The sequence below is a fragment of the Brachycentrus maculatus genome, unplaced genomic scaffold (genome assembly GCF_059751285.1).
Source record: "Brachycentrus maculatus isolate JH-2025_06_01 unplaced genomic scaffold, ASM5975128v1 h1tg000195l, whole genome shotgun sequence".
In the NCBI taxonomy this organism is placed as follows: Eukaryota; Metazoa; Arthropoda; class Insecta; order Trichoptera; family Brachycentridae; genus Brachycentrus; species Brachycentrus maculatus.
The window spans coordinates 403,482-429,097 of record NW_028280946.1 but is presented as its reverse complement, the minus strand read 5'-3'; the positions used below and the strand labels follow the sequence as shown (position 1 = coordinate 429,097).

Genomic DNA, 25,616 nt, shown 5'->3' with positions numbered 1-25,616 from the left:
TAAAAATCTCAATTTTATCTTAATATTATCCTAAATAGGTCATACGAAAAATACAACTCACACATTTTTCACCATTAAAATATGAACTTTGAAAATATTAAGTTGTATACCATATTCTCTGTAGCCAGATAAGAAATGTTAATATTATAATTTTTGTAATTATGGTTTTCAGATCATACGACATAAAGATGTTTATTTTAAATAACTTCAAGTACAATATAAACTAGTTCAAATATAAGTGCAGTTAAGGTGTAATAATATCGGTAGGTACGAGCTAAACAATTGCAAATCCAAAGTGTTATATTTTTAGGAGGGATAGATAATAAATTTAATTTTTTCAAATTTCCACCTGCAATTATTATGAAATAAATTTCAAATAAAGTTACTTAACATTTTATTATTATATTTATTTACTTCCGTATAATCTATCTGGCTGTGTAAAAATCAATTACAATCAAAACAAATTATTATTTATCTCTCATCAACATTTGACAGTTTTGATAAGTCAGATGGTTTTCAATGCTTCATTAAATTGATTAAAGTACAAATGATTCCTATAAAATCACAGCTTTGCAGTAGAAATGTTTGAAATACACTGGGACCAATGCCCGGAAAGAAGCACCTGTAACTGGGAAATGGTTTTCATATTCTGATTACTAATCTATAAAAAAATATTGAATGTCAAAAAGTTTCAACTCTCACTTAAAGCTGTAAATTTAGTTTTAATAATTTAAAATGTTAGAAATAACTGCTTGACAGTTTTAATGATAAAAAAATCTCACAGTTATATAATTGGTGTAAAAGTTAAACTCATCATGTACCAAATAATGGACCAAATCTCTTTTTACTTTATAAAAAAAAATTGTTGTTATTTGTAATCAAGTTTTAGAAATATATTCCATAGAGGTTTTAAAATGATAAAACACTCAATTTTAGAGAAAGTCTAAAGGTCATTCATTAACACAACATTGGCGTGGAGCGTATAATTAAATTTTAATTTATTTAAGACACTTGGATAAAACATAGATTTTTCTGAAATTAAATAAATATTTTTTTAAATTTAAGAAATATATTTATTTTTGCTATAGTAAAGTGAGTGATCTTGGCCACCGATGCTGGGAAGGTCATCAAGTACCGAAAAACATTATGAGTTTTACCTTTATACTGACAAAATGGATAAAAGTATCTTTTTAAAACGTACAAATCAGGGGGAGTTACAGTTATAAAATGTATATTTGAGAAAAATGTGAAATGTTTGTGCTATAAAATATGCCTTTTTGATAGAATCTCTGTCAGGTTTTCATCACAATTTAGAAGGGGAACTCGGGGTGCTTGTCAAGGCCCTTGAAGAAAGCAAAATCGCAGACTCGGCCGTTCTCCCCTTGGTCCAAGTTATCTAACTTCTCGACATCTTCAGGAGAAATTTCAAAAGTGAACAAGTCGATGTTCTGAAAAACAAAGGACATTATTTAGTAAATTAACACAATATTTTAGTGTTTATTTTTTAACATATTACACGTCTGATACGTCTAATAAATTTAACACTCCGGAGATATCAACTTAAACAATATTGAAAATAAAAAAAATTACAAGATATGTATGAAAATGAAATATTATCTGGGTAATGTTGTCCTGAAGATGACCCATGGCAATAGAAATTTAAATTTCTAAATGAAATTTAAAAATCAACACGAATTAACTGAAAGATCTCATCAACAGATCAACAAATTTGTTTATAAATGGCATGAATAATTGCTTAGTTGATGTTTTAATAAACAGAGTGATTTATTAAAATAGTATTTCTTTTACTAAAAAATTTACCATTCCAGATTATATAAAAATTAATAAAATACACAATGTGAAAAAATAGATTATAGCTATAAAAAATATTACATATTGAAAGTAAATATTTTTCATCACTTTAGTCTTATCTTAATATTACAGATTTTATACTTTTATCATAAAATTCAATAAATTGACACAAATAAACAACAGGTTTATTAATAGCAAATGACGCAACGTTGCCAAAATAAAAAGGGTTTTTATTTTATATGTAAGGCACTACTGACATCTTGTGAAATCATTTAAGAAGTGTTGCTTATGCGTATATTAACAAAATAATTTAAGTCAATAATTTGATCCATTTAAAGAATAATTAAAGTTATTACTAAAGGAGTTTTTAAATAAATTGTGCAACAAAAGTAATTATTTTGGTATAATTATAGCACCTGTTGCATTCAATCAATATGTATTGCATTACAAAGTGACTGACGCTACCTAATATCTGAATCACTCTTTAAATTAAAGTGAAAGGTAATTTGGTAAGTGCTCATACACCACAAATTACAACATACATGCAAAATGATTAAACGATTGTAGAGTTGTTTAAAAAGACCAAAAATAACTCATTAGATCATTATTATCTAGCCTTCAATTACTAGATCCACCAATTTCAAGACTAAACCTACAGTGATGTATTCCAATCAGATCCGAGAGCAACCACAATGTGAACAACATTTATACACACTGAGAAGTGCATGGTTTCAGCACAATATTGCTTATATCGTAGTCGTACAGGAGAAATTGACCAACTAACAAAACGTAAAACCTTGAGGAGGGCCATTTAAGTCACTTTTGCTTGGCAAGAAAATAAACATCAATGCAGCTAGTAATTTTTAACAAGTCAGTATATTATACTTCCAAGTTTAAAACCCTTTGGGATTTTTTCAGGGCAACATTAAGGTAGTAAGATATAATATAGTCAGTGATCGCGTTTTTGTAAAAAATGCACTTGGCCACTTTTTCCTGTATGACTACGATATGTAAGTCTCTTGTGGAGTATACAAGTCCTTAGGAGAATCGATGTTCTAATTTAATTCTATAATTGACAATTTGAATCAAAGAATTTTTAGTAGAATATCCAAATATTTAAAGGTGCCTACCTGTTTAATTCTATCAGTATTAGTACTCTTGGGTATGGCGATAATGCCCCTTTGCAAAATGTGACGCAGAAGAATCTGTGCCGGGCTCTTGCCGTACTTGCCACTCAGCTCCAAGACAACGGGATTGTTGTGGAGATCCGGAAGTTCGCGTCTGAACAAAACAAACAATTATCAATACTATCAAATCCACAAGATTTTCATTTACATTCATGTGCTGTTTCATTTTTCTGGCGAAGCACTGACAAGTATTGCATTCAAAATATTTTAAGTGTATTAAAATCCTTGTACTCATACATACTAAATTAAATATCAATTTCATCAGCCTAGCCATATATAATGTTTTATGACCTATTAATGGTTAATTTGAGTAACAAATTCAATGTTATGCTAAAAAAAATCTCCACATTGATGTACAATTAGTGCCATCATATTTACAAATTAAAATTACCACGTATGGAAATGAAGCTTAGCAAAAAAAGTATTTTAAATGATAAATTTCTCAATCTGAAACAACTGGCAATATGCATTAGAGCTCCAAATAGATCCAATTATTAATATAAATTTGTGAAATTGAAAATCTAAACAGGCTGTGTTTACAGTTGATTTTTTTCAATTTAAAAAACTAATAAATTTTAAGTTTGTGTTTAAAAAGGTATATTTTTTTGCTAATAGGGTTAAAATTTAGAATATTTTGTACTTTAAGCCCACAAAAAAATCTTGAATCCATTGGAAATCATTGGAACACAATGTAGATAGCCTATTTAATGTGATATTTTTTGTACAATTTTCTGACGGCATTTTCAAACGATGCTTTTGACAAAGTTTATAATTAGCGAAGATAGTTATATGCATAATTGTAAAAACATAGTTAATTGGCATTCATCTTTCTGAAATAATAAAGATTATATAAATTTATTATGTTCCAATTTAACGCGCAGTTCTACAAAGTAAACACCATAGCAATCAATATGATTTATTCCTCAGTAATTAAAAAAAAAGGTAAATATACTACAATATATTAGTTGTATTATTCCCACCACCATTTGATTTAGTACTGTGCTTTAAACTGCGGTAACATTATGTAAATTGTGTAATGTGGTCAATTTGAATAAAATAGTTTCGTCTTACAGCAATATCTGAAGCAAGGCCATATACTGTATATAATCATTTTTCCCTTTAGGAAACTCGATACGGTATATGATTAAATTAAAGTTGGATATTATTATAAAAATTTAGACCTCTAAAACAGAAATGGATGAAATCGGGGCTTGCTGAGATCTCACAATACGGACCTTATTTACCAACCTAAAACTACAATTTACATTGTATTGAAGTAGTGATTTTGCTCAGCCGACTTCAGTCTTTGGACATACCGAAATCTGTATTCTAACTAAGTTATTTGATTTGAACAAAAAACAATATATTTAGGTGATGTATTTTTTTCATATATCTCTCACTCCTTTCAACAATGTCATATATAAAAAACTTGATTTTCCAGGAGATCGTTTTTAAAGATTAAAAATATAATAAAATATATTTAAAAAAATATCAAGCCACTTATTGAAGTTTTTACTGTGCAATAGATCTTTTAGGTAAAACCTGAATGTTTTTTCTACATTTGAAAAATATTTAGTATACTTAAAAAAATAATTAAACAATACCTTTTCTTCAAAATGCAAAAACAGAACTTTCTGCTCTGTAGCGGGCAAATATTAAGTTTAAAATATGCCGCTTTTGCTGTGATATAGTACATTTTCTGAGCATTCCGAAAACATGCACAACTGAAAATTGACAATTTTTGATTTTTGACGTTCTTGAAAGGAGTGAGCAAAATGTACACAACTATGCCTGATGAGACCTCACTAGTACAAATCGGTCGGGGAACTACTACTAATGAGACCAGTTTATTCAAAGTATGTGCAGAGAGAGATTCTTACTCGAACCCAAGTTTCTTCATGAAGGAGCCCAGTCCCCGGGAGCCGAGGGGCGAGTAGGCGGTCACGGTGATGTTGTGCTGCTTGCAGAACTCCACCAGCGGCCGCTGCTGGAAGTAGGCGTGCACCTCCACCTGCAGGTTGGCCGGCTTGACGTTGGCGTTGTCGTGAACTCGCTTGATCTGCTTCATGTTGAAGTTTGACAGGCCGATAAATTTCGCCTTGCCTTCGTCGGCTAGCTTCTCCATTTCCTACAAAATAAGTTTGACATCTTAATAGTCTTCAATTAACAGCTCTTGATCGTAGCTTGGAATGGACCGGAGCAAGCCAGAACACTGCTTTGGTTTATGACGTTCCTACAAATATAGTTTGAGGTCAGGACATTGCGATAAAGCCCCAAAAAGGAACTGGAACTCTCTACTATCGGATATTTTTTATGGGAGTCTGAGTATGATTTTTACCTTGCTTATACAAGTTTAGTATATCAAACAAAAAAAATCTGAAGGAGTTAGTGGACTATAGCCAATTAATAACAAAAAACTTGAATTACTGAAAAACTATCCTAAAGGGATACATACTATATACATTATCAGTGTACAACTTACACAGGCTAGTGCTAGTACAAGTATGGAACCATGAGTATCCAGCCGTTGCTGATTTCCTTTTCTTTTTAATAGTACCTACTGTTCCTCCAGCATTTCCTTCCCGATATAGCAATAATGTCCTTCAACCTGTGTTCATTCATACATGTCATCTGCAGCCCACCTTCCACATTCCACTCCTATATCCATGAATCTGGAGAGCAGAACTGATCACCCTGCCTTTATATAATATAATCGCAATCGATTAAACACTGCGTCGATTTGATGCAGTGCCCTATGCACTTTCCGGGTGTAGATAGGGACTAAATGAAGGCTTTAAAGCACAGGTTCCCAGACCTTGTTAGTCTGGCCCCCCGCTATCATAATTTCTCGTCAAATAGGAAAAGAAAATCGCCAGAATGTCCCATCATAGAAAAAGGAAATGAATGAAAATATATATCTTACTTCTTAGCATTTCTATCTTTCTCTTTGGGCTTCTTATGCCCTGTGAAAGTCTTCTCAAGGGAGCGTTAACGCCCACTTTGAGAAATACTGCGTTTAAGCATAACTGCATTTGTTCTTATGGTGAGAAAACGTACCTATCTACATAAAATCGGATTTCATAAGCCACTCTGCTTCAATACAAAAATTTATGGTAAGTCTCACCCTCCAAATGGCGATATGGTCTGTGTTAGGGTCGATGAGGAACTCTCCGTCCTGGTTGGTTGGATGAAGATTGTCTTCCACGTACTTGAAGGCCCACGGGGCATGGATCAGGTACAGGTCCACATAGTCCAGCTGCAGGTCCTTCAGAGATTGGTCGAAGAATTTGCGAACCAAAGAGGGATGGTTACCTTTTAAAAAAAAAATTCAAAAATTAATCACTGAAATGTAATAAATTGTATTGTACCCTGAATTTATTTATACCTGTCATTCATTAGGCCGAGCAATGGGCGTAAATATTTGGTATTGTCACGTTCTCTTGATTCAATCACATGAAAAGTAAACGAAATTGATATATTTTTTTTTAAATAAGGACAATTTTTTGTCCATTTCCTTCAACGGACTTGAAAACACCAGTACAAAAGTGAATATAGTTTTTTTTTAACTAAAAAAAACTATCGGTTATATTTTAAGCATGTGTATATGTATGTGTAACGTTTTAAAAAATAATTATATCGGCGATTTGAATTTGAAGAATATAAAATCCATAAGATCCACATCGGTGATCTGTATCACTTAAGCGATCCGTTCACTAAGACCGGATCAATCGAACGATGGGTCTTTCGTGGGACAAATCGCACGACCTTTTTTGCTCAGAATTGTCTGTGGGCGGAAGGGGAGAGGGGTATTTTTTTTCGATACTTTGTTGCAAATCAAATCAATGACAACAATTAATAACAAGAAAATTACATTAAATCAATAATAAGTGAAGTTACGAATCAGTAAACTACAGTAATGGGTCATGCGTTGTCCATACAACGCGATTACGCGACCATCGCGTAATGTCGCGAATTTTATTCGTATGAATCCGCGATTAAACATACAGATCTCGAATAAGTGTCCTAATTGGCATTCGCGCGACCAATTAGAACACGTATTAGAGATCTTTTAATCGCGTATTCATACGAATAAAATTCGCAAGATCTTGCAGTGGTCGCGTAATCGCGTTGTATTAGGACGACGCCTGTGTTAGTGAACGAGATTCGCTCATTCAATCCATATACAGTGGAACCTCTCATAACGAGCATAATTCGTTCCAGAATCTTACTCATTAAGCTAAACACTCGTTCATCGAAACATTTTTTGTTTTGACTGGCGCGGAAATCCCGGCTCACAAATGAATGCTGTGAAAAAGGGACTCGCCCTTTCTCTGTAACTCGTTATGCGAAATGTCGCTTGTTTAAGGGAGCAACTTTTTTCTTTTTATTTTTACTCATTATGCGAATTACTCGTTACGAGAGGTTCCAATGTATATGGACTGATCGTTAAGATCCGGACGTTCACGGACAACCCGCGTCTAATTCGAAGATCGCGTCCTCTGAAGAGGTACCTAACGTAAGTTGAATGGAAATGGAAAGGTAACGTAAGTAAATGGAATGGAAAATGTCAGTGAAGATGAACAGTCTCACCTCCGGGAGGCAGTTTTGTAACAATGAAAAGATCCTCTCTCTTGAGTTTTCCCGCGTCCAACCACTTGTTCAGGACCCTGCCGATGACCGCCTCGTTCTCGTACACCAAGGCCGTGTCTATGTGACGGTATCCGGCTTCTAGGGCGGTCTCCAGGGCAGCCTCTAACTCTTCGTCAGTGGCCTGAAACGGAGCAAATGTTATATTATATTCACAGCTCACTCCACATTTCTGTTTTCATCTGGCCATCAATTCTATACGCTTCATTCATTCAAACCCTTATCCGCACAATGGTGCATAGGGCACTGCATCATTAAACGCAGTGTTATCTTGATCATTAACACATGAAGGAAAGGTGATCAGCCCTGCGCTTCCGGTACCAGTCCAAGGTAATATTGAATAAATGTAAGAGTGAAAAAATCACTTATATTTATTTGACCCCCCTGGGAATCGAACCTGGGACCTCCAGTACGGTAGCCGAGCGTGCTGACCATTACACTACGGAGGCGGACAAACGGAATTAAAGTTATCTATGATACATATCATAGACAACTTTATTTCTAGACTTTAAGGCTGAGGAGTTGACGTTAGTTTTAACGTTCAGGAGAACGTTCAAATTCAAAACGCGAGCGGCAGCGCTAGGCACTAGACGTCTTTCCATTTTAAAAATATATATAAGTATTTTGAAAATATGTATATTTATATAATTTTTTTAACCCGTTAGCTTTCATTTCAAAGTCTTATTTTCAAAATCATATATTTATTTCGATGAAAAATTTATCTTTTCAACACGAAAACGGTGTTTTATGCAAAACAATTAATTACGTTAAACGTTACCTGAGTTAAAAGAAAATCAAATTGCGATTTTTCGTATATTGGGCTATATATTGGGTTATATTAACTAACAACTTCAGCATTAAAAAAAACAGTTATCGATCCTTAATGACAGTAAGTTACAATAGTTGACGATTAAAAAATAAGAGTTTTTTTAACGGAATAGAAATAAATCGATAGCTTGGTCGGCCATTTCACATACATTATATAATACACCTTTTTTTATATAGACATTATATGTATAATACTTACAGAAAAAATGAGTCTTTAAATCTATTTGTCCGCCTCCGTAGTGTAATGGTCAGCACGCTCGGCTACCGTTCTGGAGGTCCCGGGTTCGATTCCCAGGGGGGGTCAAATAAATATGAGTGATTTTTTCACTGTAATATTTATTTCTATTACCCTGGACTGGTACCTGAAGCGGAGAGCTGATCACCTTTCCTTCATGTGTAAACGATCGAGATAACACTGCGTTTATATAAAGCAGTGCCCTATGCACCATTGGGGTGCGGATAAGGGTTTTATTATTTTATTATTATTAAAGGCATCAGGTTCGCGCCGCCCAGGACGACCACTGCTGACAATTCGTCGGCAGTTCTCGTCAGAACTTCGCGACGCGGATCTGACTTGGGAGGATGCAAGGGAGCTGGCAGCCGACAGAAAAGCCTGAAGATAGTTTGTGGACTCCATATGCTCCACCTAGGGAGCGGATATGGTTATTATTATTAAATCTTAAAAACTTTTTTATTCGTATAGGTATAACATTGTATGCGCATTCTATCCATTTGATCATTAATCTTTTTATTTATGTTATTTGTAGCAATAATTTAAAATGATGTATCAGGTTAAAGAATTTAAAATTTTATATTTGCATTTTACATTTTTAGGTACATGCATAAACAAACACCTCTAATTAGTTCATTTAAATCAAATCTGTGGCAGTCATACGCTAGTATGTTTGTAATGCTTTCAAATGCAACAGATAACATATTTTTAGACGGAAACTGCTCGTAAGTAGAAGTTTATACAGGGTGTCCCATAATCCTACGTATTCCTTTTAAGGGGTGTCAGGCCAGCTTATTACTCACCTAAAAATTAAAATATGACCTAGTAAAAGTGCCTTAGTTTTCGAGATATTTCCACTTTTATGAATTTTCCGAAAATCTGCCCCTTAGATCAGTTTTTTTAATGCCACTTATTCAAATTTTCATATTTTAGGATTCTAATTTATGTTTCACAATAACATACAAAAATAATTTAATTTAACATAAACACTTTTCACTTTTCTAAAACAAAGCAATTCTTTACATCGGAATTCCTAATAAATGAAATAATTATAAAATCAGCTCATTTTGCATTAAAAACGTAATACCCTTTTTTCAAAAGTAAAATACAGTAAATATTATGCTGTTTTTAAAAAAAACATAAATTGAACAAACTTTTTGCAATTGCCAGGTTGGCGTCATATATTTTTTTTCAGGGTGAAGAGTCAAAGTCACCTAAATATTTTTTTTCTCGCCAAGACAAGCCAATATTGGTAATATTTTGGAATGTGATCAATAGAATACTTATTCAGTATTATGAAACAAAAATTAGAATCCAAAAATATGAAAAAATTTAAAAAGTGGCGCTCAAAAAACTCATCTAGGGCGTAGATGTTCGGGAAATTCACAAAAGTGTAAATATCTGGAAAACTAAGGCACTTTAACTGAGGTCATATTTTCATTTTTAGGTGAGTAATAAGCTACCCTAACACCTCTTAAAAGGAATACGTAGGATCATGGGACACCCTGTATGTGAATACACAAACACGCACCTAAGTCTTTTTTTAAACATATTTAATTGCGAATCATATAACGAGTGGATAACCTTGCAAATTTAAAGTTACATACATACCTTATATAACGTGTAATTTAGTAATGTGTATCGACCAACACAGAATGATTAATCAGCAGTTTCAACCTGTTGATAGCTGACCACTTCCTGCTGCATCCTTTGTGACCAGTCATACGGTAAAGGTTACCGACAACCGTTCCGTTTAGGCCATGAACAAGGGCATAAAACGGAAAAGTGTTTCGTTTAATGAAAAAAAGTGAAACTCGAACGGTTTCCATGGCCGTTTCTTCGTCGCAACGGTCTGAGAACCGAACGTCTAGATGGACATGCTCATTATTAACACAAAGCACGCTATTTAGTAGCATGAGTGTACATACTTTACTAGGAATGAGCATGCTAAAAAAATCGACAGTTGTTCGATCTTCGAGCATGCTACCCGCAAACCCGGTGGGAGCGGCGTACTCTGAGCGCGTCTAAACAGGTTTGCTTATGAGCATGCTTATTTCAAGCAAATATACATAGCTAGAGAGCATACTCGTCTTAGGCATGCTCATAAGCATGCTTAATTAGTCGCATGTGTATACCTTAAATACTTTTATTGTTAATGATGATGGACTGATGCACTTTTGACGCGCCAAACCTTTATAGCGGAAGAAACTCCCGGAAATTTTGGATTATAAATATTCTTTTATATAAAAAAATTAAACATTTCATTTCTCATCATTTCATGATAAACGCATTCATTTATACAAATTTAAAACATACTAAAAATATTATCATAGCATAGTCTGCGCGTGGGCATACAATGTACAGTGCGGTATGAAGCCAATTGAAATATTTAATTTCAAAACAGAAAAATAGGTGACATAACAAGAAAAACAGCGAAATAAAACAATAAAAGGGATGGGAAAAACAAGTGTTCAAAAATACATAAAACGTAAATGATTATTACTCTAAATGTTTCATATACATATACATATACAATTTATGTACGGAGCAGCTCTATAAATGTACCACCCACCGTGAAAATTAAAGATATACATATATATACACACACAGTGGCGTGTACAGGGTTTGTAATCGGGGTAGGCAGTAGGGTTGGGTAAGGATAAGGCATAGTAGGCACTAGTCGTGTTTCTATACGAACGCAAGTCATCCAGGGTAGGCACTGCTTTTCTGCCTGTGTAGAATGCACGCCACTGTACACACATCGCTCTCTCCTTTCAACAAACTCATATATCAAAAATCGTAAATTTTCAGTTTTGTATGTTTTCGGAATGCCCAGAAACTGTACTGTATCCCAGTAAAAGCGGCATATTTTAAACTTAATATTTACCCGCTATAGGACAGAAAGTGACGTTTTTGCTTTTTGAAAAAAATTATTGAAAATTAATTATTATTTTTTTTAATATTTTTCAAATGGTAAAAAAAACTTTCAGGTTTTACCTAAAAAGATCTGTTGCACAGTGAAAAGTTCAATAAGTGGCTTGATATTTATTTTTAATACATTTCATTATATTTTTAAACTTTAAAAACGATCTCCTGAAAAATCAAGTTTTTTGATATACGACGTTGTTGAACGGAGTGAGCGACATATAGAGGCATTGTGCATTATATTTAGAAGATTAATACCCCGATTTAGCACTTGAAGCGTAAAACCTAATGCGTAAAGGAACGAGGCTTGAAAAAAAATCGTTTTTCATTCGCAAGGAACTACAATAATTTTACATGATTATTTGCACCTGTTTATACATAAAATACCTTCGTGACGAGTTATAACTTGGCCACGTATTGTTTAGTGGGCCTTTGCCCACGTTATTTCCCAGACAATTCTACAAACACAATCGCACGGTATAATTGTTGTTCTAAATGCACAAGTAGCCTTAAATGTTTCGCCTTGAGTGCACTTTTATTGTGCAATTAATTTTGCATTATGCAAGTAATTCTTGCGAAAATTATCTGAGAGAATTCAAATAAAACATGAAACGAACCAAAGTTTTGCAGTCTTCAATGTACAATATAAGTGTGTACAGTAAATCCCCCTACAACGTTTACATAGGCATAGGTACGCTTTTATCTTAGGGAATTTTATGAAAGGTTTTCTGTTTTAAATTGTATTTTTACATTTTAATTACCGGAAATGACTGAAATGAGTCATCAAAAATTAAAATCAAATAATAAAAATATATTTCCCTTTGACGTCCCTCCAATAATGCGGTACCTATGTCAGCGTTATAGGAGGGTTTACTGTACTCGTAATAACCATAAGATAAAACTCAAGGGCCCAGTGTACTAGCACAATAAAACGCAACTTAATTTTCTTTAAACCCATAAACATTTGTATAATTTATATTTGAAGCACTAACTTTGTGATTTTCCATTTTATAATTAAAATGTAACTTTGTTTCAAAATCACTATAAATGTTTTATTATAACTTAATTATAATGTCTACCAGTTTCGAAGCTAATGTTTTAATTACAGAACATTTGTAATTGATTACAACATTTGAAAAAATATTTTTTTTGCTTATAGCACCGTTTTTGTATTGAAAAAATAAGTGTTTCTCCGAAATAAATATATGGGTTTGAAAAGAAAAGGGTTATTGAAAGGTTATTGCACCTAATCATAAAAGGCAGAATAGAGGGTCGCCGAGGTGTGGCCAGAAGACAGATCTCCTGGCTTCGGAATATACGAGATTGGAAGGGGATCAGGACCGTCGAGGCGCTGTTTAGAGCTGCCCGAGACAAGACAATTACTCTCAAGTGATAGTCGACGTCAGGGTGACCTGACATGACTCGCACAGAAGAAGAAATATACATTTTTATACATGTTTAATACTTGTGTGTAGAGAACTCTCTTTGCTCATATCCCAAATAGTTTTTTTTAAAGATAAATATTTGTTTTTTTTTTTTAATTATTTACAAATACTTCAATTTCATATTATTTCCGTAAGAGAATGTTCATTATTAGAAATAGGTATCGAATTGTGGTAGAGTGGGTTCGAACCGAGAAACTCTAACTCAAGAGTCCGCGACACTAACCACGGGACTACAACCCGACACATACACACCTGGTACATGCTTATACTGCGCATTTATTAGGTCCTGTACTGCAAAATACACGCAAGTCGAAAGTTTAACTTAATTATCACCCACTGATTTTATACGGAATAGCGCAAACAGAATAATTCAAACTTTTCAATTTAAACGTTTTGGCGTTTCATCGCGTATTACAAGAATCGCTATCTGGATATGCAATACATCATTATTAATTCGAATTCAGTTCTTAGATAACCAACATTTTTACGATAAGTGTTGTATTTCAACCTTGAATTAGAGCTGTGGCGAAATATTTCCTGTGTAAATATTTAATAACTAACCAAAGGGTCCCCCCGCTGCGTTTTTGAGAACCCGTGGTAAACAAAAAATCGTCTGTATACGACTAATACACATTATTACATTAAATTTTACATACTCCTTCATTTCCTTTTGTGTAATGTCATTCATCTGAGCTACTTCTATCACATCTGATCCCATCACATATCGCTGGTTAAATGCCTAAGGGCCACAGCGCAAAAAACCTCTTTATTCCAAAAATGGTATCTAAATCGACAACATTTTCATATTCGAAAAATACACCCACGATTCTAAATGAAATGGACATTTCTTACGCTAGAATCATGGGTGTCTTTTTCGAATATGAGAATGTTGACGATTTAGATACCGTAGAACGGGGCTACTTGAACTTTGATGTGTTACTTGAGCCCAGTACACTTTTTTTATTTAGATCGTAGTATCGATCGAAGTATCGTGACAATAAGTGTCACTTGTCAGGGAAACAATGAATCATGTCGATACGTTCATTATTGTAGACCAAATACAGATTTAAGTCTTTTTTGTACTGGGCTCAATTGACAACCATACTACTAAAATATTTGGAAGTTCCATTTATAAAAACATTGTTCTTTAATCACTAGAACTTCACTAGAGACATCTATTGGTGAGATGAAAAGCCCCGTAAAAGCCCAGACTTCCATATTCTTCTTCATCTTTGATGAGATGTCAAAAAATAATATGAAAAATAACTCCTATAATTGGAGATAATCCAGATTTGTGAACAAGTATTTGGACACACTCAAAATGTAAAAACGGTTTTACACTGCTTCTATGTACATATAATATATACTTAGACATAGGAATAAGGCAAACATATGGAAACCAGTTTCACGCGGCATTGACCCCGAAACCGTTGAGTGGAATTTTGAATAAACTCGATATCCGCGCAAATCAATATTGAAGATTAAATATAACGGGAAATGGTCTACTTCGTGCATATGGCGTCTGCCAAAAACCACTCTGAACAAAACTTGTTTTTTATTCGTGGATTTTTTGTATTTACTCTGTTACGGTACACGTGTAAACATACTTTATACTTATTGATACTTGATACAAAATTATATTATTTCATATATCCCTATTTTTAAGGCACAAAAACGCGCTTAGAGTGTAGGAAATGAAGAATCTGCATGAAATGACGCATATCTGGCAAGAGTCTACGAGACAGAATAAGGAACGTCAGAATAAGGGCAGTGGTGGGATTCATCCGGTTCGCACCGGTTCACTAGAACCGGTGCCTAAAATTTTTAGAGTTCGCCGAACCGGTTTATAACCCTTGGTTACATTACTTTTAATTGACTTTTAAATCTGTACCTTCTATTATAATTGAAGCATTCTCAGTTGTTATGCGAATGTTCTGTTTATGTGCAGAATAAAAAACAAATAAAGGGATACACGTAAAAACTATTATTTTAGGGGGGGGGTTAGAGGTACTTAGGGGTAGTAAGGGCGAACCAGTTATTGAAAATTTTGAATCCCAACACTGGATATTGCACTATAGGCCAACCCCAAGGTGGACGACTCCCGGGCAGACCACCAAAGAGTTGGATCGACAGCTGGGAATCGACATCACAGGAGGTTAATCCCTCTTAAAAACAGGCCACAAGACCGACATCAAGAAGAAGAAGACCAAGGAACAGATGTGACCCAAAGAATCACGGAACAAAAGTGGAACTGGGCAGGTCATACGACGTATGTCTGAGGATAGATGGACGAAATAGGTGCTTGACTGGAGGCCTAGAACAGGACGCAGAAGCGTGGGTAGGCCCCAAACAAGATGGTCCGTGACATTAAAAAAGTGGATGAGAGTTGCATCCAACAGACAACCGTGGAAGATCAAGAGGAAGGCCTTTGTTTAATACTGGAAACTAGAAGAAGCCTGAAGTAAGTAAGTAAATGTTCATTAGTTGATGTGCAGAATATCTGATAATCATTGCCTCAGAAACATCGATTTTTTCGAAGAATGGTTCCGTGTTCTCTCACTCTTTACATTTTATATTATGAATATTTGTTCGAAGTGTCCTCGTTCTTAGTTCAACCACCTCATACTTAAAATCGGATCGTTTTGACCCACATGAAACCACTGAAAAATCGCCCACTCCTTTCAACACCGTAATAAGTATATATAAAAAAAATCGTCAATTTTCAGTTGTGCATGTTTTCGGAATGCCCAGAAAATGTACTATATCCCAACAAAAGCGGCATATTTTAAACTTAATATTTACCCGCTACAGGGCAGAAAGTGTTGTTTTTGCATTTTGAAGAAAAGGTATTGTTTAATTAATTTTTTAAAATACATTAAATATTTTTGAATGGAATAAAAATAAGTTTTACCTAAAAAGATGTGTTGCACAGTAAAACGTTCAATAGGTGGCTTGATATTTATTTTTAATACATTTGATTATATTTTTAAACTTTAAAAACGATCTCCTGAAAAATCAAGTTTTTTGATGCATGACGTAGTTGAAAGGATATCTCGTGCATCTTTTTATTGTTGCAATATCACGATCACTAAATAAACAATTATGCACTATTAGATATATTTTTACTCGATGAAGCTGAAACAAGCTACAACAGTGGGTTTCGGTTCATTAACTACGGAAATTGTAAAACTAGCCGAGAAATCCATGACATTCTTTAAATAATTAGCTGTTCTTTTGTTCTAAACTTGCCAACCACCCGTATTCACAAGCCCTGTTATAATTTGACCTTGTAACAAAAAGTCCATATAATTAATATGTTATCGGGTAGATTTCCACCCCGTATTGTAAAGTAGTTAAAATCGTCACACGAGTATTATGTAGCAAATTACCGGGGCTCAAGATATGATAAAATATCCATAGCGAACGCAGCCCCCTTCGTTATGTTCAACGAAATTTCCAATAACAATTTATATTTGTATGTACCTTTTCAATATTTCACGAATCGCCTCTTGTGTATATGGTATTTATTGATCCTTTCAAGATTACAGGTTTATGTTTCACCGTTACAAATGAAAGGTTATGGTTAGAAAAAAACGCTTTCCTCCATTTTTTGTTTTAATAAAAGGGTGACCATTTATTTGGTAATATATACCCCTTTTCGATTCCTAACCAATATTTGATAATAAAAAATTAAAATAAAACAATTTTATTCTCTCAATACTTGTCAGTCATCAGGTGAGTCAAGAAAAATAATAAATGGCTATGAAATAACAGGACTTGGATGCGTTTGAAATAATACGGTTATATTTAATATGTATAAATTGCCCGTTTTGATTATTTTTTATCAATCTTTAAACCTGTTTTAAGGGTCTATCTATTTATAAAGATATGTAGTTATTAATGTCCTTAAATATGCTTGCCCACAATAGCAATAATGTTTTATCGATTTAATTATAGCTGAAAATTGTGTTGTTATAAGTAATTTTTTTTGAAATGCAAGTAATTTAATTGTCGATTTAAATTTAAAGTATTTATGTTCGATAAGCTAGCATTGGGTCGGAGATTGGCGCTTTTGGCCAGACACAAGGCTGGTGAAAGTCCGTCCATGAAATGGACTTTAAGTAATAATAAAAAAATGGAGTAATATTACATAACACGTAAGTTAGTCAGCCTTCGAGCACTCGCTATTGTCACGGAATCGCCAACCGCAAAACAAAAATACAAGTTATAAAAAATAGAGCTATAAGAAATATATTTCGTCTACCGTACACCACGCATGTAAAAGACATTTATTTGAACACTAACAGATATTCTACCAACATATGAGATTACAAATCCAATGCTTCAAATAATGTTTAAAACGACTCCTTACAATATATTGTCTATACCCAAATTAACCACCTGCCTGATATGAATAAAATATGTAGTCACGGATCCAAAATAAATTAACTGAAAAAACACTTTATTGAAAGATATTTGTGTTAGTGATTAGTTATATTTTCTCATTTGTTTCCTTTAAACATGCTTCCTACCTTATGTTTTTTTATATGCCTATTTACTTTACCCGTTTATTCTTTTATATTTTGCCCTGTGTTTTTATTAGTTTAAAAAAAAAATTAATCTTTATTATTTGTGTTTCAGACTTGTTAACTTTAATCCCATGTCCCAAAATGAGAAATAGAAATTACTCATCGGGAATATTATATATATGACTTATGTACCGTAGAACTAATTCATTCAGTAAAGCAATTATTAAAAATGATATATCAGGTTGAAGAATTTAATATTTTATATTTGCATTTTACATTTTTAGGTACATGCATATACAAACACCTCTAATTAGTACATTTAATCAACTCTGTGGCAGTGATACGCTAGTATGTTTGTAATGCTTTAAAATGCAACAGATAACATATTTTTAGACGGAAACTGCCCGTAAGTAGAAGTTTTTTTGTAAATACACTATAGCAATATACAAACACATACCGTAGAACGGGGCTACTTGAACATTGATGTGTTACTTGAGCCCAGTACAAAAAAATCTGTATTTGGTTTACAAAAATGAACGTTTAAGTGTCACCTGTCAGGGAAACAATGAATCATGTCGATACTTTCATTATTGTAGACCAAATACAGATCTAAATATTTTTTTACTGGGCTCAAATAACACATCAAAGTTCAAGTAGCCCCGTTCTACGGTACGTAATATATTTTGAAATAAAAATATTTAAAAAAAATGGTAGCAATGGTGTTTACTTATATAATTTAACCAATATGATAAAAATTATTAGTATGTAATTTGTTCTTATCCAACCGTGACACGAGTAAAATAAATTTGTACCAAGGTCAGACCTTCCATTGTACCTATAAAAAAAGTAATGGCCGATTGCGGTGGAAGTCGATTTTCTGTTCCTTTGTAAATTTTATTTACAGTAGATATACCTATTATATTAATTATAAAAATAAATGCAATTTGTGTTTTTATGATATGCGTTAACGATAAAATTGAGAACGGTGTGTGAGATGGTTCGGGCAGGTGATATATATATACATATAAATTTATGTATATATATATATATATATATATATATATATATATATATATATATATATATATATATATATATATATACATATATATATATATATATATATATATATATATATATATATATATATATATATATATATATATATATATATATATATATATATATATCGTGTGAGGCGAATGTAGTTGGAAATAAAAGCAAAGGAATACCGAGGAAAACTTGGTATGATCAAGTATTATAAACACTTGAAATTTGGTCAGATCAGGAGTCAGAATCGGCGGGTATGTATGAGATGCGTGAATGTGGAAGAAGCAAAGATTTTTTGCAAAGACGGATTAGTGTGGCGTTCCATTCTCTCTGCTTACCCACGCGGAGAAGGGGCATGATGGTTGTTAGTTGGTTAGTCTATAACAAAAATATTCAAATTGAACTGTTTTAAAACCTAGCAATTTGTTGATTCCTCGACTATATCTAAAAATTTAAAAAGTCCAATTTGTAAAATAATTCAGTTTTTTTTAAGGGAACGTAGTTTTTTCATGAATAATTTATTTTTAATATTTTATCCAAAAAAACTTTAATAAATTCTTATGAAACAAACCAATTTTTAAAAACCTAGTTTTCTGCTCATTTTATATTTGGGGCGTGAAGAATTTAAAAATGAAATTTATGGAATCTAAACAGGACGTTAATACCTGTAAGTAAATAAAATTTGATTTAGGATAATCTCAATTTATGCATTTTTAAAGGAAAAATAAGTGAAAGAAAAATCTATAAAAGTAAGTTTCGTATACAAATAAAAAAATTTACTCTAAAATGTAAAAACGCCTTCAATATAGGTATATATTCAATATTCAATGCTTTAAATGGTATTTATTAATTTGACGTTTAATTTTTAGAACTCCATTTTAATTCATGTATTAATTTTTAAATCAAACAACGAATGACATTCGTTTGAAAATGCCATAACTAAGCGAAACAATTGTCACAATATTAATTTTTATGTGTTTTTTTAATAAAATAAAACTAAGTAGACTCAAAAAATCTGTTTTATTTAAAAATTAATACATAAATACTTTGAATCGTGTGGATATGCTAATTCTAATTTCATACCAACAATACCATACAATGTTGTTAGTTGTTATATGGATCTAATAAAAAAAAACAAAATTAATGTTCAGAATTAATTAAATGTTCAGAAACATTATTAATTAACATTATTAATTAATTCTGAACAAAATTAATGTTCAGAATTAATTAATTAATGTTCAAAATTAATTAAATTCAGCAGGATATAGGTTTCACATTTGTTTACGGGATATTATTAAACTTATAAATTATTCAGGTATCTTCATACTCGCAACTTTATATTATATTGCATCATTATTTTTGTTCAATAAAATTATAGAAAAAACAAAGCTCTGTACAATTTAAAGTGTTTTTATACACTAAGCACTGCTGACATTTCATCAAAATAATCTCTAGCCTCTAATATATAAAAACATAAATTCAAGTCAGGATTTAAAAATATATTGATGGGGGTTTTCACGTCTTTTATATGCAAATAAATTTTAAAAAAAATACAGATAATCTTTTTTCTGATACATAGAAAAAAATGCAGATTTAAAGATTACCTTAGGAGAAGTTTGTAAATTTAAAATATACATATCTATAAATTCATTATTTATTTGAGCAAGCAAATATCTAGATAAAGGTTTTCGGCATTTACAATGTTAACAAAATCAGCGGAAGTGAGGCTATACTATTGTAGAAATATCTATTATTTTTTTTAAATGGCAAAACATAATATTACTCACAAAAAATAATAATTAAGATAAATTATTATCATTATTCTAACATGTTCAACAGTGCCAGTTGTAGATTAATATATGGCATAAATCATTATCACTTGAGGTAGGTACCACACCTGAACTCTATAATAATATGCTGATTTGGTTAGGAACTGATTTATGTAATTATATCACTGAACAACCTACTTAACTAATAACTAATCAATAATCAATTAAAGATATATTTATTTGATTCCCCTGACATTGCAGGTATAATACTCATACAAAGCATAAAGCTAAGCAGGGCTTTTTTCCATGTACCGTAGTGGAACGGCGTCCCGGCACATTTTTTCACGGATATATATATACATGTAACATGTATATATATATATATATATATATACATATATATATATATATATATATATATATATATATATATATATATATATATATATATATATATATTTATACATATATTTATATATTTGCATATATATATGTATATATAAATGTATATATATATATATATATATATATATATATATATATATATATATATATATATATATATATATATATATATATACATATATATATATATTTAATTTTCAAAATCTATTAGACGAAACAATGTGTGCGCTTACGTAATTACAATCTTTATTTATATAATTAGTCAAAATGATATGGTATTGTAATGAACCATTTTTTTGTAAAAAGCTTGACATGAAGTGCGTTCTGCTTATGAGGTACATATTTGTGAAGTTGTTAATTTTTACAAATGGACCAAATGAATATTAAACATTCCTCGATTGAGAACGTACTGTAGGTATTTGATTATATAATTAATTACATTATGAATAAATAAATAGGCTAAACAAATACATTACAGTGTTCATTTTACAAGGTCGTCTGACAATAATGATATCATTGACAATGTTAAATGGACCAACAGACTGAATACCGGACTAAATATCCAAAGTTTAATGGGTTCCACTTACATCCGAATATTTTTCGGGATCATACAATAAAGTAAATCATAATAAGTATGATGTTTTCAACGTTTGTGGGTAGGATGAACATAGTCGGCGGTTAGGGCGCTCGGCTCGAACGAAACCTAATGCCTGGTACACACACGCAAATGTTTTCACGAATACCCTCGAAACGCCCGGTATTTTTAGAATTGCAACCTGGCAACGCCATATCAATAATTTACGGAAGGTGGAGAAAGTGAGATTTGCCAACTTGGCGACATTACAGAAAGGTAAATTGACCTCGAGCCGCCATGATAAATTGCACCATAAACAAAAATAAAATAAAAACTGCAACAGCATGATATATGACGGAGATGGACTGATTTTCGCCACTTCGATTTTCGACCGAAAACCGACGATGAACGGATCGACGCAAAATGCATGGCAAAACACAAAATACGATTCGGGTTTCATGCTTACCCAAACGTTGAATATTTTGATATGACCTTTAGTACATATTCCTTAAAATGTACTTTGCATGAATCAATCGGAAAACAATAAAATAAACTATTGTAGAAGCAAAAAACGATTGGCACTTCTAGCTGAAGTATTTTGAAAAGCAGGGCTGATTCCTCACCTTTATATGATTAACGAACAAGATAACACCGAGTCGATCCGATACAGCGCCATATAAACAATATTTTTTAGAGAGAAATATTTGTGTTATTATTATTTACACAAATATTTCAATTTCATACTATTTCTATGAGCCTAAGCGGCTGATTATTAGAAATAGATATCAAATTGTGGTAGAGTGGGTTCGAACCGAGAAACTCTGACTTAAGAGTCCGCGACACTAACCACGGGACCACAACACGACACATTGAATGCGATAGTGGTTAGATAAGCATTTTTATGTATGTAAAAATTATTATCTTTGAGCTTTAATATAAGGTGAATAAAATGAATGAGATATCAGATGATATTGATTTATAATAATGAATTAAACAGTGAAAAGTTTTGTAACATTTTACATATCAGTGTAATTATAAATAAAATCTGTTCGTTTAAACGGAATAATTTACTTCGCAAAAACCAAAGTAAACAGAATAATTTGCAAATGATTGTAGTAAAGATACGAGTAATGAGAGATAACATATCATGAGTTATGACAAGCGTGAAATAAAACTATAAAAATATCAAATTTGTAGCTAATTAACACTAGCGGTAATCCAAATGGTTAATTTATCAACAGTTAAAAACACTGTTGTAGCCAGAACCGAATTGTAGGCCAATTTTAATCACGGTAAATACTAGAAGAATAAAATTTTAATTTCAATAGACATGCAGATAAGGCCCAGTATTCGATAAGTCGCAACTTAATTTTCTGTAAACCTAGGTAACATTTTACTCGGAGAACATAAAAATATGCGGTAAATTAGGTCCCTACATATTTCACCAAACCCAAATGGGAAGCTTGCAAGTTCAGTGTTTAAAACCTGTATTTTATCTCACGAATCACGACAGGTAGGTAACGTAAGTTATTTTTTTTTAATTAGCCATTTAGGTACTTCTAATACGTTTCATAAAATGGGCTACACACATCATTCTGTAAAGAATAATAAACGACGCTTATTTATTCACAAACTTTGAATAAATAAGCGTCATTTTTTTTAAAATTTGATAAGTAACCAAAAAAATTGACAAGTAACCAACAGTATTTTTTGCGCCTTATGAATAAGTTTCTTTCGTGATTCTGACTCGATGTTTGAAAAACCCAAAATATGCAGTAGGTAAATTAAAAGTTTTAATTAGGAGCAGTTTAATTTAGATTTTTTAAGCGTCCATGTGCTCACCAAGTCTCATAACTGTACATTTCATTATTTAAAAGACATTGAGTATTTAAATATTTTTTGGTTTTAAAACAAAAAATTTAAATATTTTTTGGTTAAAAATTACAATGAAATAAAATCTTCATTTTTTACTCTTTAACGATAAAATGAACATTAATAAAAATACCACTCCCGACATCAAAGCTTACAATTTGAAACGCATAGTTTACAATTTAGAACGCACTGTTTACAATTTAGAATGCATAGTGCATAATTTAAAACCGTAAACAAGAAATAACAGAATTTACTATAAATTTTGTGCAAACGCAGATACGATAGTTAATCATTAGAGCGACGAAATGATAAATAAAATTTTGTTCACAAATTATTATTTCCTGGATATGTGATGTAGAATATTTTTTTGGTATAAAGTAAAAACCGGCTTTTAACTTGGTTAACCGGTTTTTTACAACTGTTTTTAGGGTAAAAAATTATTTTCTCGAAATGTATAAATAACGAAAAAAACGAGAATAAATATCTATAAAAATATCAAATATAAGAATGCCTACAAACTTTTTGTCGTGGATTTCATGATCTATTTCTGGTTATTTGACCTTGAATACTAAATTTATAAGCAATGAAATAAGTGTTTTTTTCCGCTATTTTAAACAAATATTTACGTATTTTTATTAAAACATTTTTATTTAAAAAATAAAAATGTTTTATATACTAAATGTTTCCCGAAGGCGGTTAAACCAGTTAACATTTTTTTATCAAAAAGTGTAACGCCTGCGAAAAAAATACCACTCCGTCTCATATTATGTACATGACAAAATAATAAAAGTGCCATTAAAAATGTTAGATATTTTTAAATTGCTAATTTCAACTGTACACGTTTTTCTCTTTCTTACCTATTTATGCTCTACTCCTTTTTACCGTGAAATACACCACATAATACAGCAAAACCTCGGGTTACACACTCCTCTGGTTACGAACAAAAAATCTGATTTACAAAATGTGTTGGTAAAAAATTAGGTAAAATAAAAAAATTAAAAAACAAAGTCAATTATTGTTCAGAAAATATTTTTAGTTGACTTCTATATCTATATATAAATATATTATTTTGTGTGGCAATTCCATTATGAAGTATGTACTTTAAGACTAATTTTCTAGGGGTCCGTAACGATTTAATATATCTTACATTGTTTCTTATGGAAATTTTGTTTCGGGTCAATATAATTCGGGTAACGAACAGTTTTAGTTTAGTTCGTAACCCGAGGTTCCACTGTAATATATATTCGGGTCCTTAGTAGGTATATTCGATATGGTGAGAATTATAAGTGCTTTATTATACTCGCGTGTCAAAATTCTATATCATGCATAAATTAGTAATGTTTCATTAACGAAAGTGGATCAACCTTGAAGCTGGAAAAAGGAATAATAAAGGAAAGGAACTACAAAGTCGAACTCGTTCGCCAGCAATGCATTCCTGAGGTAGATACCTATATTGTAACCATTTAAAAAAAAACTTATTTCGTAAATCGTATAAGGGACGTATATAAAAAATCACGTAACCATAAACTGCAACAATACGAATTAAAATACGAAATTATTTAAAAACAATATTCGTATTCATTTTTTAAACACTCCTTTAATTCTGCAACCTGCAAATCTAGCAATCAATAAAAAGTTTTATAATAAAAATAATATTTATTGTAATGTATCTAATATATGTACATATAGTGCTGGGTTAGTTAGTGCCCAGTAATATATGTTTTATTGTAACCATAAAAAAAAATAAAAAAAATAAAAATAAATCATGGTACTTATTACAAAAAAAATGATAAAAGCTTATAAATAACGTGTTTAATCGCATTGGAAACCAGTTAGTATCTTATCGGATAATTAATACATTCAACCCGTAGTCAGTAAATGTGGGTAACTGGAATTTACAAGAACCTTGTAACTCGAATGTTTTTGTTTAAAACTTACAAAAAAAAACATTTAAATATTACACAAACTTATATCAGTTGAAAGTGAATTGTGTCGTGTAATTACCTGCCACGTACCGAAGCCGAGAGCTGGCACCTGAACACCGTTTGGGAATTTCACGTTCATTTTAGACATTTTGACGTTCACCGGTAAATATCTAGTTTTCGTTTGACAGTTGTGAGCTCTGCACCGGACACACTAACTCCCGCGCAGTCGATTTTCTACTGATGGCGGAGAGGCCGGAGAATAGGAAAGCTTAGCGGGAGTCGTTCGTGCCTCGTGACTCGTGACTGGCTGGATCTATGAACCGGGTCGTAAAAATTACTAAGAATAACTTGTCTCGAATGATCGAATTATAAAACGAGCGAGTGTTTTTGCCTAGAATTTTCACTCATGAATTACA

The 25,616-nt window shown here is 32.0% G+C and overlaps 1 protein-coding gene across 1 annotated transcript; it reads right to left on the bottom strand.

The window, feature by feature from the left end:
- Nucleotides 1-1,072: 1,072 nt before the first annotated feature.
- On the bottom strand, nt 1,073-25,505 carry LOC148307682 (1,5-anhydro-D-fructose reductase). The gene is made up of 6 exons (XM_088262993.1): nt 25,280-25,505; nt 7,590-7,770; nt 6,124-6,311; nt 4,880-5,127; nt 2,943-3,093; nt 1,073-1,448 (listed from the first exon to the last, which is right to left on the bottom strand). The coding sequence occupies exons 1-6, from the start codon at nt 25,346-25,348 to the stop codon at nt 1,311-1,313; spliced, it is 975 nt and encodes a 324-aa protein (XP_088119119.1). The 5' UTR covers nt 25,349-25,505; the 3' UTR covers nt 1,073-1,310.
- Between the last annotated feature and the right edge of the window lie 111 nt (nt 25,506-25,616).

What these genes read in the sequence shown, in the direction of transcription:
- LOC148307682 (XM_088262993.1), bottom strand. Translation starts at nt 25,348, where the DNA reads ATGTCTAAAATGAACGTGAAATTCCCAAACGGTGTTCAGGTGCCAGCT. An exon ending in TACAAAACTGCCTCCCGGAG is followed by an intron (nt 6,312 to 7,589) that starts GTGAGACTGTTC and finishes TTTTTTTAAAAG; the next exon opens with GTAACCATCCCTCTTTGGTT. An exon ending in ATGAAGAAACTTGGGTTCGA is followed by an intron (nt 3,094 to 4,879) that starts GTAAGAATCTCT and finishes TGTTTTGTTCAG; the next exon opens with ACGCGAACTTCCGGATCTCC.